This window comes from Pan paniscus, chromosome 8 (genome assembly GCF_029289425.2).
Source record: "Pan paniscus chromosome 8, NHGRI_mPanPan1-v2.0_pri, whole genome shotgun sequence".
NCBI lineage: Eukaryota > Metazoa > Chordata > Mammalia > Primates > Hominidae > Pan > Pan paniscus.
This window is the reverse complement of record NC_073257.2, coordinates 95,455,932-95,475,154: the sequence shown is the minus strand read 5'-3', so window position 1 is coordinate 95,475,154 and position 19,223 is coordinate 95,455,932. Positions and strand designations below refer to the sequence as shown.

Sequence of the window (19,223 nt, the reverse complement as noted above, 5' to 3'; positions counted from 1 at the left end):
GTTTTGGTAACAGGTGTCAGCCCTGGTTGTTGCTCAGAGAGCCTGTGGATTTCAAGCAAAGACACATGACATTGGGGTTCTGTCTGTATGAGCTCAGAAAGCTAAACACAGCTCACATCAGTGTGCTCCCAAAGCTAAGCTGGGCTGAGTTGGATTTCATTTGAGTCCAGAAAACTAAACACAGCTCACATCAGTGTGCTCCTGAAGCTAAGTTTGGCTGAGTTTAATTTCATTTTGGAAAAGAGACACAACCTACTTGATCTTGCATTTGATATTTTCAGTGGGAGCCCATCACAGACTACAAAGAATGCAGGTGTACCAGTCGGTGTGTTCTGAGGGAAGGCCCATGTCTCTTCCCTTTCTGAATGTCCACATACCCTGCACAACTCCTGCCACAGTGGCTGCTCAATAGCTGGTATGTGAAAAATCTTGTATCATGTTAGATGAAATTTTCCTCTTAGACAAGTTTTTAGGTATCATTTTGTAACCAAAAACTGTGCTTTGTAGTAATTAACATATTCATATTTGAATGTATGGGCATCCTTATTTTTGTTTCATTATAGCCTTTCTTTTTAGCTGATGTTTTCTCTAACTCTGGAATCCTTCACGAATATGTTAATGAAAATTTTAGGTAGATTTTATTCACCTTTATATTTTATGAGTTGACGCTTCTTTAATAAAAAAGAATATGAGAATAATATTAAAAACAAATGACAACCTGCCACTCAAATATAAATATGAGGATCACTAATTGTTGATTTAAAGCCATATGCATGAAGCATAAAAATAGTTTAATGACACCCACACTGTGCCACCAGCAAACACGGAATTAATCAACTGTTATCATCACACAAATCTGCTGATAAGAGTGATGCCTTAGCTTGAGTCTTCCTATGCAAACAGGAGTTTCTTGTCTGTCTAGGCCTCAGAGAAAGGCCATGATTTCCGAACACTAAGACAACGATCTTTAAAATGCAAAAGGGCTCTTTCTCTTAAAGGTGGACAACTACCTTGAATAAAGTAGAAATATCATAATTATGATGTTCATTAGATTATTTTTCTGAATAATATCAAATGTAATGTATACTAGTAACATGCACTACAGTTGAAAACAATTAACACAACTTTTCAAGGAAAAAAATACCCAGTTTTGTACCAACATGAAAAAAATATACTGATAGCATTTTAATTATTAGATCTTTTAATATCTTTTTTATGCAGCTAGTAATAACAGTATAAACATAACTTTAAATACCATGTTTCTTAATGAATAATATTCCATGGAATTTGTTATCTTGCTACATGATATTTATATACATTTTAATAGTGGAAAATTTCAAGAATAACAGACAGATTAGTAATAATGTAAACATAAACATGTCAAAGATACAGAATTAACACTCGATATTTTTATAACTTTCACTTCAGATGAATATTAAATAACTATTGAAGGTAAAATATAAATTACCCATTATTAAACTCTAGTTTTTAGATATATAATACATATACACGAGTATATAAAACATAAGATTAAAACTTAACAAATTATTGTAAACTGGACATTTTCTAAGGAGTCTTTTGAAGACCAGATGTTTTAACTTTGATGAAGTGCAATTTATCAGTATTTTTCTTTCGTGTGTCATGCCTTTTGTGCCCTAAGAAATCTTTTGTCTACTCCAAAGTCACAGAAATTTCCCTCGTGTATTTTCTTTAGGAAGTTTTAGAATTTTCATATTTAGAAGATTTTACATTTTGACCTTTGATCCATTTAGAATTAAATGTTGTATATACCATGAGATAAAGCTCATTTGTTTTCATATGCATACTCAGATGTTGTAATACTACTTCTAGAAAAGTATTAGCTCTTTCTCATTGGATTACCATGACAACTTTTTCAAAAATTAAGCAACTATATATAGTCTATATAACTAGACTGTCTTCTGTAACATCGTTCTATTGTCATTTTGCCAATATGACATTTTCTCAACTACTTACTGTAAGTTACACAAATATTGATACATTATACTTACATTTTTGTTCAGTTCAAATGTGAGATTTTTTATTTGAACCATGATTATATAGGGGTGTTTTGCTTAATTTCCAATTATTTGTGGCTTTTTCAGATATCTCTGTAATTTACTTCTAATTTAATTCTGTAGTGGTCAGAAAATATCCCCTGTAAAATAAATTTTTTTGAAATTAATTAAGACTAATTTTAGATCTTAGCTTGTGGCCTACCTTGGTGAATGTTCCACATACAACTGAAAAGAATGTGTATTTTGCTTTTTTGGGCATGTCTTAATAATATCAATGTGCTAGAGTCTTCTATTTCTCTATTATTTTTCGGACTACTTCTATCAATTACTGAGAAAGGAGGGTTGAAATCTTCAGCTATAATTGTGGATTTGTCTATTTCTCCTTTTAGTTCAATCAGGTTTTTGCCTCATGTATTTTAAAGCTCTTTTTTTCTTTGAGTTTTAAAATGGGCATTTAGCAATTTTATCTCTTGACCCTTTGTCTGATGAAATAACTCTTTTTATCCCTGGAATGATGATTCTTGCTCTGTAATCTACTTTGATAGTAATATAGTAACTTCAAGTTTCTTATGATTAGTATGTGCATGTTACTCATTCTTCCATCCATTTACTTTTATCCTATCTGAGCCTTGATATTTAAAGCCTATTTCTTATACATAGAATATGGTTAGTTTTTATGTTTTAGTCACATTGCCAATATCTGTCATTTAATTAGTTTTTTTTTACCATTTACATTAAATATAAAATTAATACCTTTGAGTTTAAATCTATTATAAAATTTCTTTATTGTATCTTTTTAAATGTCATTTTGCTTTCCTTCATGGTTTATTTTAATAAATTATTTTTGGGGTCTTATTTTATCCTCTTTGTTGACTTATTAGATATCTCAATATTTGCGTAGTGTTTAAAATATGTATGTGTACTTAGCACAGTTTATCTTCAAATAACCTTCTAAAACTACAATGTAAGAACCTTACAATACCATATTCATTTTGCTACCCTGATATTCTTTGTGCTACTGTTATCATTTATTTTTCTTTCATGTTTTAATTCATCTAACACATTATAATGATTTTTGCTTTACATTATAAGTTACTTTTTAAAGGAATTTTAACATAGCTGATGTATTTACTCATTTATTTACCGTTTCTGGGTCTTTTTCTTTTTTGGGGTTATATCCAAGTTTCTGACTGGAATTATTTCTCTTTTTCCTCATGAATGCCCTTTAACATTTCTTGTAATACAGACATGCTTGTGATGAATTCTTTCAGCTTTTTGTTGTCCAAAAAGGTCTTTGCTTTACCTTTCTCGAAGGACATTTTCATAGGGTGTATATATATTTTTGACTTTTCAGCACTTTAAACATGCCATTCCGTTAAACAGTGACTTTTTTGTGATGCAAAAATCTGTTCAAGTTTTTTTAAATTTGTCTGTACATATTATGTCTTTTTTTTCTTTTGAGATTTTGTCTCTGTAGTTAGTGTTCAGCCACTTGTGTATGCAGTGTTATGAAGTGGGCTCTGAGTGTATGTGTGCTTGTAGCTAGTTGGATTGGAGTTTGTTGAGCTTCTGAGATCTGTTACATTACAGTTTCTATCAACTTTGGAAAGTTTTTTGCCATTTTTTTCAAAAGGAAATATATTGTTGTAACGTTTTACATTGTATGTGTAGCTTTTCTGTATTCCTATCCCTCTTGTACTGGGATTCCAGTCACCAACATAAGACTGCCTGTTATGCTCCTATAGATTCCCAAGGCCCTACTTAATTATTTTGCAGTCCTCTTTGTCCTGTCTTCATTTTGAAAAATTTACAATCCTATGTTTTTAAGTACACTTTTATTTTCATCTGGGGTCTCTAATCTGCTTTATTCTCATCCAATAAAAATGTTATTGGATGAGAATAATTGGACTTTTTAATATCTAGAAATTCTGTTTTTTTATATCTTCCATTTTTAATTATATTCATGTTTTTCTTTTAATCTTTGTGCATATTGCACATATTTGTGAAAACATGTTTAATGTTATTGTCTGCAAATTTTATTTTCTCTCTTTTATTTCTGGATCCTACTTCTATTATTTTCCACATTGTAAGCCAAAATTTATTGCTTCTTGTATAATTAGTAATGTTTGATTAGATACCAAACATTGTAAATTTTACATTGACTAGTGCTTTGCTTTTTGGCATTTCTTTAAAGAATGTTAAACATTGTTCTAGAAGACCATGTAGTTATTTGCAAACCTATTCGATCCCCTTGAGATTTGTTCAAAAGCCATTTTTTAGGAGAGATATTTGGTTAGGTACAGGATCTAGGTTGAAATTATTTTATTTTGGAAATCTGAGGATGTCATCTATTTGTCTCCTGTTGAGAAGTCAACGGTCTATTTCATTTTGGTTTGTTTAAAAGTAAGACTATTCTCACTGGATGGTTTGAAACAATTTTACCATGATGTGCATGGGGTAAATGTTTCAATGTATTCTATTATAGGTTAAGAGTACTTACTGAATTTGTGTTTGAATAACTTTCATCAGACTTGGAAAATTATCTTTCATTATCTCTGCCAATATTGCTTCTTTTCCATTCTTTTTCTACTCTCCTTTGTGACTCCAATTCATATGTTATTTTCCTTTTTTATTATATCATATAAATCTCAGAGGTTTTCCCCCATTGATTTTACTCTATACTATAGTGTTAAGACCTATCTCCTAGGGTTTTTATTGATTATATAGAAGTGGAATTTTTGGATCACAGGGTAATGAGTATTTAACTTTCTTTGAAACTGCCAAATAGTTTTCTAAATTGATTGTGCATTTTGTGCTCCCACTAGCCATGTACAAAAGTGCCCTAGGCTCTGTATTCTTGCCAATATCTGATACTGTCAGTCTGCTTATTATAGCTTTTCTGGTGAATATAGTACTATTCTACTGTGCTTCTAATTTGTGTTACCCTAAAAGCTAATAACTTTCATATTATGAAGAGTCATTCCTATGTTTGTTTGTGAAGTATTTGATTTATTGGGTTGATGGTCTTTTTAACATTAAATTGAAATTGTTTCTTCATATATTATGGAAATAAACCCCATGTAGGATTATGTATTGCTACTATTTTCTCCATGTGTGTGACATGACTCTTTACTTTCTTAAAACTAGTTTTGGTCAGAAGAAAATTTTAATTTTGATAAAATCTAATTTATCTTTGTTTAAAAAATAGAGTGTCTTCTTGGTTTTAAGAAATTTTGGACAGAAGTCATAGATATTGCAGTATGTTTTTTCTTCAAGATGCTTAAAATTTAGCTTTCACATTTAGGATTCTGGATAATATTATATTAATTTTATGTATAACGTGAATTACTTTTGGTGAGTTAGAGTTTAAAGTTCATACTCTTACATATAGATATCAGCTGCTCTAACAACATTCTCTTTTAAATTAAAAGAGAACACATTGGTCAAAAATCAAGTGAACATGTATGTTTGGGTCTATTTCTGCACTCTCTTTTCTGATGGATATACTTGTTGATCTTTATCTATATCATATACTGTTAGTTATTATAGCTTTATAGTAATTTTTGAAATTGAGCAGTAATAAACCTTCTTCTTGTTCTTTAGTTAAAGATTTTATTGGCTCTTATAGGTCCTTTGTACTTCTAAACAAATTTTAGACTGAGCTTTTCAGTTTCTACAACATATCCCAATTGAGTTCTTGTTCACATTGCATTGATTCTTTAGATGAAATAGAGAAATATCGACATTTAAACATTTTTGAGTCTTCTAATCTATAAAACCTTGATTTTTAAAGGTGTTTTAAAAACTTGTTCAGCAATATTGGTTAGGTCTTCCTTAATTTCTCAAAGCTCCTTTACATAGTTTTTAGTATAGATAATTTGCACAGTTTTTTGCTAAATTTATTTCTGGGTATCTGATGTCTTTTAGGCTGTTGTATGTAGTATTTTTAAACTTTATTTTGTGATTATTTATTGCTATACATCGGTATAAAATTTATTTTTTATATTGACATTGTATCTTGCCATCTTGCCAAATTCTTATTAATATTAGTCCCAGTAATTTTTTGTGTATTCTTTGAAACTTGTAAATTCACAACCCAATTCTCTTATTACATCTGTAGATCTATAGTGATTGTCTTAGTCTGTTGCTATAAAGAAATAACTGAGATTGAGTAATTTATTTTTTTGAATACAGTTTATTTGGCTTATAGTTCTGCAGGCTGTACAAGAAACATGGCACCAGTATCTGCTCAGCTTCTGGTAAGGGCTTCCCACTGCTTCCATTCATGGTAAAAGGAGAAGGGGAGCTGGTGTGCAGAGATCACATAGTGAGAGTGGAAGCAAGGTTGTGGGGAGGTGGCAGCATCTTTTCAACAACCAGTTCTGTCAGGAATTAAAAGAACAAGAACTCATCCATTACTGTAAGGAGGTTACCAAGCCATTCATGAAGGAACCACCCCCATGACCCAAACCCTTCCCATTAGGTGCCACCTCCTACATAGGAAATCACATTTCAACATGAGGTTTGCAGGGTCAAATATCCAAAAGAGATAGTCACATTTTCCTTCTTCGCATTTATAATTGGTGTTTTCTCTCTTTTTTTCTTGATTATCTTTTTCAGAGCTTTTCAATTTTAAAAATATTTTGAAAGAAAAGTCCTTATTGTTTCTTTTCTTTATTTCTATAGGATTCTGCTTTTTTATTCTTATTACTTCCATTGTTAACCTTTCTTCCTGCATTTTTTATCTTCCATTAAAAATTATTATTTTTTTGCTCAATCAAAAACTTAATTAGGCAGCATAGGTTTAATGATGTGGCAAATAATCCCAAATTCTGTTCTCGACAGAATGTAATTTTATTTTTTGTTTATGTAAATATGAACATCCTCCTGATTTCATGACTATCCTGGGAGACTCCAAACATCAGGATATATAAATCAAGACTCCTACAGTTGACTCAGGGATCCAGACTCCTTTCAAATTGTCAGAATTGCATCTTCAAAATATAGCCTAAAAGTCACCAAAGAAGAGACATAGAGATTTCAGAAATCATTCATATACTTAGCAATCTTGATATGCATAATTTCTGTCCACATTTCATATTGTTTATGTTTTGTCATTTCATCCTGTCTAAACGGAGGAGGGCTGGGGAATACAGCCTCTGATTTGTAGAGTGCATCCTGGCCACAGCTCTTTCTATAGAGGGGAGCATTTTTTGTTGTTGTTGGTTGGCTTACCTTCTCTGCTGTATTATCATTTAAAATCCCCTTTAGTATAGATCTCCTAGTGAAAAATAAATCTATATTTCTGTCTTTACCTTTGATGGATAGTTTTTCTGTTGATAGATGTATGGCCTGGATTTTTTTTTTCTCAATTTATTAACTAATTTTTCTACTTTTTTGGTCACTATATTAGTCTCCTAGGATTGCCATTACAAAATGTCATAGACTGGGTAGCTTGAACAACAGAATTAATTTTCTCACAGTTCTGGATGATAGATATACAAGATAAAGGTTGTCCAACCCATCAGGGCTGGTTTCTGGTAAAGCCTTTCTTCCTGGCTTCTCAATGGCCACCTTTTTGCTGTTTCCTTTTATTGTCTTTCTTCTGTGTGGACATGGTACCACGAGGGTGGAGTGAATCTCTGGTGTCACTTTCTCTTCCTATAAGAACACCAGTCCTATTGCATTAGGGCCTCATTTTTATAACCTCATTTAACCTTAATTGTCTTTTTAAAGGATCTGTTTCAAAATATAGTGATATTGGAGGTCAAGATTTCAACATATAAATGTGGGGGCAGTGAACACAATTCAGTCCATAACATTACCTTTTTTGCATTTCAAAGTCAATTGCCACTTTTTACACATATATTGAAGGGAAAATTATTAATTTTTCCCTCTTCCAACATTGCAAATTTTCTCTTTTCTCTTTGGTTTTATGGAGTTTTTAATGAAGTTCTACTACATCGTGTCTAGGTGTGGATTTCTTCTTATTTCGCTGAATTTGAATTTGTTGGACTTTTGTTTGATTTGGGGATTGCTGTCATTTGTGAGCTGTGTTAAGTTTTCAGCTGTAATTATTTTCAATATCTATTCTCTCCTATTCTTCTGGAACTTCAGTGAAATATTTACCAGTCATTTACAGTCCCCGCCACCTGCCTCGAGTGTCGCTTGTATTTCTGACCTTTATCCTTCATACTCTATTTTTTCATTCCTCCTATATTAATTTCAGAGAGTTACTTTTGAACTTTAGGCCTATAAAATATCTTTTAAAATTCTAAGCCTTAATTAGATAAACCTGGAGATAATTCATTGTTTAACCCCGGAACTGACAAACTTTGTCTTAAGGGTCCAGGTAGTATTTATTTTAGATTTTGCAAGCCAAGGGGTAAAATAAAAGATACCGTTTAGATACTCATATAACCATTTAAGATGTAAACATTTTAAAATGTAAAAACCATTCTTAGCTCACATGCCATACAAAAAAACAGGTATTTGGCTTCATTTAGCTCAGAAATCATCGTTTTTTAACTTCTGATTTAACCCACCCATCTCTTGAGCTCTTAATTGTACTGTGCACTGTTTAGTTCTAAAAGTTATATTTAGTTCTTTTTCAAAGACATATTTCTGTCTCCTTTTCTCTCCTAAAATTTTCAGGGTTGGCTCTAATTTCCTTGAAGAAGATAAACCTAGTATTGTTAAAGTCTGTCTCATAATTTTGATAAATTGACTCAGTATGAATTGTCTGTTGTTTCGATCTTTTTCTTGCTCATAATGGCTTGTCTCCATATGTGCCCAGAGAAACTTTAATTTTCAGTGAACGTTACTATGAAATATTATTTGCAGAAATAATTTGAGCTCTCTGATAATTACATCTTCCTCCAGTGAAGGTATTTATTTCTGCCAGGTGTCCAGGTATGCTAGCAATGAGACTGCCGAATTGTAGGAATTTATAGTTGATATGATATAGATAACCTAATGTGCAACTGTATTTCACGAGGAGTTCATCTAGTTCATCCTCGCTGCTAGTGTGCAGCTCATTGCAGTAGGTGTTCACCAGGGTTCCTCGCTTGGCAGGCTCTGGGTTCTGACTTTTGTGTCTTTGACCTCCCATGTTGCCAGAAGTGCAGCTCAGCTTTAGAAGCAAAAGTGGCTCTGAGTAGTGGCCTCAGTTCTCTCAGTTTTCATCATCTCTTTAATTTTTTATCATCCCAGAGCTTGGTCTCATTGTTCCTCATTATCTTGGTATCTGTGTGATGCTTGGCAAAGTTCCTTTATATATTTCCTACTGAGTTTTTTTTTTTGTTTTTTTGTTTTTTTTTGAGACGGAGTCTTGCTCTGTCGCCCAGGCTGGAGTGCAGTGGCGCGATCTCGGCTCACTGCAAGCTCCGCCTCCCGGGTTCACGCCATTCTCCTGCCTCAGCCTCCCCAGTAGCTGGGACTACAGGTGCCTGCCACCACGCTCGGCTTATTTTTTGTATTTTTAGTAGAGATGGGGTTTCACTGTGTTAGCTAGTCTCGATCTCCTGACCTTGAGATCCACCCGCCTCGGCCTCCCAAAGTGCTGGGATTACAGGCGTGAGCCACCGTGCCCAGCCCTGAGTTTTTTTAATGATCACCTTTAGACTCATGTTTGGTCAGAATTAATAGAATTTCCCATTATCAATTGTAAAATATCAGTACAAATATTCTTTTTAAACTTTCCGAATCATTCTCTTCCCATCTCACAATTTCTGTGTGTATTTTTCCCATCCATACTTTTATACTTTTTGAACATCCATTTAGGACATACACATAGAGTTTAATTGTGCTTTTTTGATTTACACAAATGTTATAAGGCTCTACTTATGCTTTTGTAATATTATTTTCTTACATGCCTTATGTTTTTGAAAGACAAATTGGCTTGTACATTTTTAGTTTATTTATTTGAAAATTTATACAATATTCCATTAGTGACTAAATCACAAATTTTTCATTCCTTCTGTTCATGGACATAGTTCTTTTTCCTTTTTCCTTTTTCTTTTAAATTATAAACAATGCTGTAATAGAGTTCTTATATGTCTTTGCTACATGCATGTGATTTTCTCTAGAAGTACACAGTAACTCATTTTGTTTTTCTCCTCAGTGTAAAACTAGGCCACATTATATAGTCTTCCCTTATGTGGAATCAGGTCATTTACTTGTGACCAATAGCATCTCCATGGAAGTGATAGATTCTCTTCCTAGCAGGACCCTAAAACATCTAAAGGAATCATTGATGTTCTCGTTTTCATTTCTCATCTACTAGCCAAATGTAGCTGGTTACATGGATGACTCAGGGATGGTAGGACTACTGGATGAAAGGATCCTTGTCCCTATGAATGACACATGGAGCAAAGCTCCCAACTCCCCTCTACTTCTCATGGCACTGTGAAATGAATACAACATACATTATTATTTCAGGCCACTGAGAGTTGGTTGCCATTGTTATTACAGCAGATAAAATACTATTGGAACTGACATTTCTTACAGAATATACAGATAACTTTCCAAATGATTTAATTTTATTTATTCCCACTAAGACCATTTTAATTTCTGACATTCTCACCAAAATTTGATACTTCCAAATCTTTGGTAAAACTTTGTTTTTCCATTTCATTTGCTACTAAGGAGATTGAGGTTTTTTGTTTGTTTGATTTGCCAATAAAGTTTCTTTGTATGTGTTTCTGTGTGTGTATGTAATTTGCCTATAATTTTATCTACTCATTTTCTCTTGGATTTGACTTCTTAAAATTTTTTAAAAAAATTATTCATACATTCTGAATACCTACCTCTTGCTTGCTGCATTTATTCTAAGTTTTTCTATTAATCCAGTGACTCATCTTTTGATTTTTTGTGGGAAGAATAAATAATATATAATATTATGTTGAAAAAACAAATTATATAAAATATTTAAAGAGGTTTATTCTGAGCCAGTATGAGTGACCATGGTCCAGAAAACAGTCTCAAAAAGTCCTGAGAAGGAGTGTCAGAGGTGGTCAGGTTACAGGCTGGTTTTATACATTTTAGGGAGAGAGGAACTGTAGTTAAAAATCATAAATCAATACATGAAAGGTATACTTTGGCTCAGCCTAAAGAGGTGGGATGCCTTGAAGTGGTGGTTGCCGGGGCAGTGGCTGGCTTACAGGTTACAGGAGGATTCAAAGAATTTCTTTTTGGCAATTGGTTGAAAGAATTAAGCTTTGCTGAAAGACTTGAATTCAGTAGAAAAAAAATGCTTGAGTTAAGCATTAAGTGGGGGTTGAGAGACCAAGGTTCTTGTTATTTAAATGAAGCATCCAGGTAACAGCTTTCAGAGAGATTAGACATTTAAAGTCTCATATGTCTCTTTTGGGACCTTAAAAAACATCAAACTCAGTTAATCTAGCCTAGACCCAGGAAAGTCCTGACTGCATGCATTAATGGAGATTCTTTACAGATACAAATTTCCCCCATAAAAGATGGCTTTGCAGGGCCATTTAAAAATGTGTCAAAGAAGTATATTTTGGGGTAAAATATTTTGATTTCCTTGAGGGCATGCTATCTGTCATGTGATGCTATATCAGAATCAGGTTGGAATTTTGTATCTTCTTGCCACAGAGTCTGTTTTGTCAGTCTTATGATCCTTATTTTAATGTTAACTTTGGTCAGTTGTGCCTAAACTCCAAAAGGGAGCAGGTATAATAAGGTATATCTAGCCTCCCTCCCACTGTGACTGGGAATTCAGTTTTTCTGGTTTCTCTGAGGTCTCCTTGACCCAGAAGGTGTCCCTTCAGTCTGTTAGAGGGGCTTAAGATTTTATTTTTGGTTTACAAGTATAAAAATTTCTTGATGACATAATATTTTATAACATGTATGAGTCATTATTTACCAAATTATTCTTGGAAAATACATATATGTGTGTGTGTGTGTGTGTGTGTACACACAAACAAAAACAAAAAAAAATAATTATATTTATTATATCTAAACAAAAACTAATATCTGTCTCTAAATATAATTATTTTTTGTTTTACACAATTATGTGGTAGCTATCTCTGTGTGTTATTTTTCTTTTGTCTATTGTACTATTGTACTAGAGAAAATTACAAGGAGCAAAATTAATATTTCTAAAGTTATTAACATTTTCATGTCTCTTTCAATCCTTGCTGTTTTTGAAATGAGAATTCTTCTTCCCCAAGGTGGATCATAGAAATTAGAACCAATTTCCCTCCAAAATCAGCCATAAGACATGAAAATATTATTGAAACTTTCCCTGACTTTCTATGTAAGAGTTGGCCTTACAGAAAGCCTCTGCCTATCTTGCTCGATGGTAGGTCATAAGACTCCCATCCTGGAAAGGGTCCTGCATCACACCCAGAAGGAGAAAATGCTGCACAGAGAGAGGCCAAGAAAAATCTAAACAGATTGGCCTTGCTGAGTTTCCCTTCGGTCTTTTACCAGTTTCATTTTTAGATAACTGTTCACTCTTCATTGAATCTAAGCATAAAAATAGTTTTCCCTTGAGCCTTGGGTCTTCATTCCCATTAAATGAGATAAGGAATAAGGAATCTTAGGCTGTCATGAGTAAATATAGGTGTGCTTTGTAATCTGATAAAACACCTTCATATTAGAAGACTTTGCCTTTAGCACAATTGGAAATGTGATTATCTCTAATTTTCTGAAACCAATGGCAGTTGCTATAGTTGACAATACAGCTCATCATGGCTAACCTGACTAATTCAAGCATTTCTTGTTCCTGACCAAAACACTCTTTTCTATTCTTTCCTCTTCTCACTACTCACTATTCCTGAGCAGTTGCTTCTACCCCAATGGCTTCAACTTGTATGTCAGTGACTATACAATCTATACTACTTTTTCATCCCTTATTCTTTTTTTACCTAATTATCACAGCTGAATTCACTTCTCCCGAACCAAACTTACTTTAGTTTTCCAGACAACTCATCCTGTCTTTTCCATCTTTGCGAAAGTTACCATCATTTAATTCATTTTTAAAATCCAGAAATCTAATATTTAATGTAGCTTTCATCTGGTACACATAGATAATCACAAAGACCTCTCTACTCTAACTACCAAATAGCCCTGAAATATGTTCTTACCTTGTCATCCTCACTGCCACAACCTCAAAATTTATTTTTCTCAACTTACATCCAGCAATAAAATACACAGCAGTCCCCATGTCTCTAGACATGGTAATTTAATGATGAGAGTATGAGCTTCAGATGGACGGATGAACCTGGATAGAAATCACAACTGTGATTGGGCATGGTGGCTCACACCTGTAATCCCAGCACTTTGGGAGGCTGAGGCAGAAGGATCGCTTGAACCCAGGAGTTCACAACCAGCCTAGGCAACATAGTGAGATTCCAGCTTTACAACATTTTTTAAAAAAAATTAGCTGGGCATGGTGGTGTGCACCTGTATAGCTACTCAAGAGGCTGAAGCGGGAGGATTGCTTGAACTCAGGAGATCGAGGTTGCAGCAAGTTATGAATGTACCACTTCACTCCAGCCTGAATGAGAGAGCAAGACCCTGTCTCAAAAAAAATCATAAACTGCTCTTTACCAGTTGGACGACCTTGTGCAAGTGACTTTACCCTTACAAGATTTTATTTTTCTGTAAAATGGAGATAAATATCTTTTTTTTACAAAATTGTTCTAAATATTTAATGAGATTATTAAATAACACAGTTCCAAGAATATATTAAAGATTAATGACTACTAACCAACATGGAATCAATGTTTTCCTCAGTTTGACACATTTTAAACAGGCTTCTTCTACCTTTAGGCTCCTGATCCCCCTTTGCTTAGAGCATTTACTGTAGAAAACTTGCCAATTGTATACTCTTTTTCTGTTCCTTTGAAATGGCTGTAAATAGCCTCTTTCCAGTTCACAACCCAGAAAATGTCTGTCTCAAAGGGCTGGGAACCATCTCTTTGAAATGTAAACATGAAGAAGATAACACTTCTATCCTCCATTCTCTATAGGAGAGTAGTAGCCTAATTTCTGTGGGTATGCTGATTTGCTAACACAGATGGCCTAATCACAAGGAAAAGCATTTGCAAACTCAGGAACGACTCAATATGCTCAAAACATCCCATTGATTAATCTTCACCATAACTTCTTTTTCACTGGATCAACCAAGTGCTTCAAAACCTTCTCACCTTTTGCTTCTACTTAGTTGACCTTAGTCTCTCTCCCTATTGTAGTAGTCTCGAATAAATCCTTTCTTACCTGTTTAACTTTGTCTAGTACATTTGTTACTTTGAAAGTCACCATGATTATTTATATCTAGGAGCTAGAATCACCTCTCTAATTCATGTTCTTTACTTGTCACCATTAGCCTCAGTCTTTCAAAACTAGAAGTATAGTATTTTTTATTTTCTATCACAAAACCCTTTAATAAGTATTCAGCACTTTCAAGACAAAATTCAAACTCTTTAACATGGTAAACAAGATTCTTCAACATACACACAGCAATTTTTAAAACAGAAGACTAGTTTTTAAATATAATGTTGCATTTTATTATGTAAGTTATATGTAGGTATCAGAATATATTATTGGGTTTCCATGCCTGAGTGCATGAACTTGTGATGAAAATGATGAGTAATATTAGCTTCTGGAGAATGGATGATATGAGGTAGAAAAAGAGACAGGGCTAAAACAGAGCCAGGAAAGAAACAAAACCTGTTAGGTTACTGATCTAGTAAAGAAAAGATTTGTTGCATCTAGAGCAATCTGATCACTGCAGCCCTATAGCTAACATTTCTCCATGGGATCTAATGGTTTATAGGATCAGCATGATCTCCGTAATTTCAAATGAGATAAATTCTTTGAGAAATCACTCATAAGTTTTAAAAATTCTCTCAAGTTTAGACATCACTTCGGGAGAAAAAGTACAAGGTTATCTGTCCCAATGTTTGGGGTACTTAAGCAAACTGAATGCTGATTCAAAACTAAATTTAGAAGTAAAGAAAAAAATAGTTAAAACCTCAGAGATTAAACCAGGAACAATTCTCACATTTCTGAAGTTTTTTTTTTCCTAGGCATGATAGACAACATAAAGATAAAAAAATATTTTAACATATATAGGGAAAATATACAAAAATAAAAAATATTTTGCACATTATATGCATGAATATTTTGAAAATATATGTAAGTCCGGCCAGTTGTGGTGGCTCATGCCTATAATCCCAGTACTTTGGGAGACCAAGGCAGGAGGATTGCTTGAAGCCCAGGAATTCTAGATCAGCCTGGGCAACACAGTGAGACCTCATCTCTACAAAAAAAATCAAAAAATTAGCCAGGCATGGTGGCACACACCTGTAGTCCCAGCTACTTGGGAGGCTAAAGCAGGAACCATTCTCACATTTCTGAGAGGATTGGTTATTATTATAACCGAGGTGGAAGGATCACTTGAGCCAGGGCAATCAGGGCTTCAATGAGCTGTGATCTCCCAGAGGAAGACCCTGTTTAAAAAAAAAAAAATGCATGTAAGTCTTATGGCTGTTATCAGAGATGTGTCTCTGTTAAACCGCTCTGTGAGGTTAAGTGTGTCTTTGGCTAAGATTCTCTGCTTGACCAAACTTTAGTCAGTCTCCTGAATGTTTTCCTAGGCCCATCTGTGCACTTTCTTATAAAATCCAGCTTTAGCAAGAACTCTGCTAAGTCAGTTTATCAAGAATAACCCCCTTCCTTTGATGTGTGATCACCCTCGATATGTGATCAGCTTCCTCAACTTCCACTATCTCCCAGATGATATTTAGTTACCCTAGCCTGTCTTCAGAAAAAATCCTGATAAGTCAGTTTAGTCAGAATTCCTTCTTACCTTTAATTTTTTATTCACTGACCCCTACCCTGACCTTTGTGGGCTATGAATTCACACTTGCCATGTTTTATTTGCAGTTGAGCTCAATCTCTCTTTCTCACTGCAAAATATCATTGAAGTGGTCCTTATACCTATCACAATGGTCCTGAATAAATTCTACCTTACCAGGCTTTAATGAGTATTATTGAATAATTTATTCTTTAGTATCTTCACAGAAGGAATGTGTGTGTTCCTGGCATTGTAGCTTTTGTCATGGAATATTTAAGAATATGGACACTATTGCTCAAATAATCCTTGATTTTCAATGACATGTGTGTTTTTATAGGGTAGAGCTTGAATCTTATTCATAGTTAAGAGTGCCTGGATGGGGACAGACTAGAAGAAAAGAAACTGGATCCCTTGGAAAAAGATTACGATAAAAAAAAAAAAGATCTGAAAAAAAGGTGCGGACTGAACACCTGGGACTGCTGGCAGCCGGGAGTCATTGTTGCAAGATTAGATCCTATATCAGTTTGCTATGGCTCCTCTGACAAAGTACCACAGACCAGGTGGTGTGAGAAAACAGAAATTTAATCTTTCACACCTCTGGAGACTGTAAGTCTGAAATTTAGGTGTCAGCAAGGTTGGTTACTTTGGAGAGTTCTGAGGGAGAATCTATTCCAGGGCTGTCTTCTAGTTTCTGATGACAGCTGGCAATCCTTCGGGTCCTTGGCTTGTAGATCCATCACTCCAATTTCTATCTCCATCGTCACATGGCATCCTCCTTGTGTCTTCATGTGGCCATCTTCCTTCTGTGTCTCTCTTCTCTTCTAATAAGAAGACCAGTCATATTGATTAAGAACCACCTATCCAACTCCAGTGTGAACTCATCTTAACTAATTACATCTGCAACCCTTTTCCAAATAATGTCATGTTCTAAGTTCTGGAGTATTAGGATTTCAACTTTTTTAAAGGAGAGAACACTATCACAATTAAACACACAAAATATTTCCTTCCCAAAGAGCAAATGTACTCTAGAGAAGGGACTACATTATAAAAGGAAAACTTTCCTTACAAGGCTAAGACCTTGAAAATTCAGCTGAAAAAAAGAAAATAAAATCCTCTAAAGACATCGATCACTTGGCTGGGCATGCTGGTTACACCTGGAATCCCAACACTTTGGGAGGCCGAGTTAAGAGGATTGCTTGAGCCCAGGAGTTTGAGACCAGCCTGGGCAACATGTTGTCTTTACAATATCCAAAAATTAGACAGTGTGGTGGCACATGACTGTAGTCCCAGCTACTTGGGAAGCTGGGGTAGGAGGATTGCTTGAACCCAGGAGGCAGAGGTTGCAATGAGCTGAGATCACACCGTGGTACTCCAGCCTGGGCAACAAAGCCAAACCCTGTCTCAAACCAAACCAAACCAAACCAAACAAACCAAAAAAAAAAACACTGATCAAAAGAGCGGAAGTATTTTCCTATTGATTTTGGCTGGAGAATAGCACCAGAGTTGGTGGTCTTGAGAAAGTGCCATTTGTGGTACTAATGTTTACCCTGAAAATGAAAGGTGGGGTGCAGCTGTCCACGTGAACAAATTGTCTGGAAGAATGATAGCAATAAGTGGAGCACAAAGGCACCTGGAAGAAACAGTTGAGAAGAGGGTCACACTATAGCTTTTATTTACTGTCTTTAATGAAGATCCTATTTCTCTAACCATCCTATTTCTATTTCTGTTTAAAAATTTATATTTTAGTCATCTTTTCTTAATCCACTCTATCTCTGATGGCTGTCTTTTGATCTTATCTTCTTATCTTTACATTTTTGACTATTCTTTCCCTAAAGGCATCCCAGGGTAAAGAACAAACATTAGCACAATCAATATTTGGTAAATAGATAATTTTATATATGTAAAATGTTTTGTTGTTGTTGTACTCATCAATCATTGTTGAAAGATTAAAAATAAACCTGGACGTTATCCGTCTGACACATGAATGAATTGTCCTTGCCTATATGGTTCACTTAAGTGATGGCCAAATTCCCTTTATATATCTAGAGAAGATTGATGAACTCGCCAATTAATGAACCCCTTTCTTCTGTATCTAAGCGTATTTTAAATGTTCATAATACACCTATCTATTTGAAGAAAGATTCTCTTTTACCTCTTGTGCTTAGTTCTTGGGCTTTCTAAATACATTTTAAACATATAAAAAGCTGAAACTCTTAGTTTGGAGCATCTAAATCTCACTCTGTCTCTACTACTTTGCTACATTTTAATGATGTGGTCTGTGTTTCCCAGCATTCAGTATGCCACCATCAGCTCTCACTGCTCTGGTTTATTTGTTTTTGGATTCCATGGTCTCTGTATGAATTTGTATAGAGAGTACTCAAGGATCCTTGAGGAGAACAGCACTTTGTCCACCTCACAGAGGAACATCCTTGCAGGAGAGATACATACACCGTGTTTTCTGTTTAGAAGGATCTTGCATTTCTGATCATGGGGAAAAGAGTGCAGAAGGGACAAAATGTCTTAAAACATCTTGGCTTTTGTAGACCAGGCCATGCTCTTTCCTATGCCACACAAATTGAGTTTCTTAATAACAATTTATTGTCTTTCAGTTAGTGAAAATGTTACTCAGTTTCTAGCAATACACTGATAACTTCACATTTTTCTGTTTTTTTTTTTTTTTTTTTTTGTTCACAATTATTATACATAAAGTAGGGAAAGACTGCTTCAGAAATTACTATCCAGTTGCATGTTCCCCTTTATCATTTTGTTTTTCCCTGAGTAAACATACTTTAGTTCTCTGGAAGTATGAAGCAAATAAATAGTGTGTGTTTGTATATATGTGTGTGTGTATGTGTGTGTGTGTACAGATACATGAAGCACTTGGTAAGAAGATAAAATTTCTCAAGAGAAATAATAAATTCAATTAAATCAACTTCAAAACAGTAGTCCCAAGAATATATTTAAATTAAGCGTGTAGTAAATTATTTTTACACACATAAATTTAAAAAGAAACAAATCTAGGCTAAGTGTGGTGGCTCATGCCTGTAATCTCAGCACTTTGGGAGGCCAAGGTGGGAGGATCACTTGAGACCACAGGTGTTCAAGACCAGCCTGGCCAACACAGACCCCATCTCTACAAAAAATAATAATAAAAAAAGTAGCTGGGCATGCAGTCCCAACTACTCAGGAGGCTGAAGTGGGAGGATCATTTTAGCCTGGCAGGTTGATATTGCAGGGAGCAGTAATCACACCAGTGCACTTTAGCCTGGGCAATAGAGTAAGACCGTGTCTCAAAAACAAAAAGGAAAGGAAGGGAAGGGAAGGGAAGGGAAGGGAAGGGAAGGGAAGAAGGGAAGGGA

At 34.5% G+C, this 19,223-nt stretch overlaps 1 protein-coding gene across 4 annotated transcripts in view; it reads right to left on the bottom strand.

The window, feature by feature from the left end:
- LOC129393227 (protein GVQW1-like) overlaps nucleotides 1-19,223 on the bottom strand; it is a 306,742-nt gene that overhangs the window by 12,962 nt on the left and 274,557 nt on the right. For 2 of the 4 annotated variants that reach the window (XM_055093082.1, XM_055093083.1), the window contains one exon: nucleotides 14,468-16,685. The exons of 1 other annotated variant lie outside the window; for it this stretch is intronic. In XM_055093082.1, the coding sequence (XP_054949057.1) occupies nucleotides 16,549-16,685 (137 nt within the window). In that variant the 3' untranslated portion in view covers nucleotides 14,468-16,548. Of the gene's footprint in view, nucleotides 1-1,380; nucleotides 6,419-14,467; nucleotides 16,686-19,223 lie in introns of those variants that run through there. One more of the 4 variants, XR_008619974.2, reaches the window with a different exon arrangement.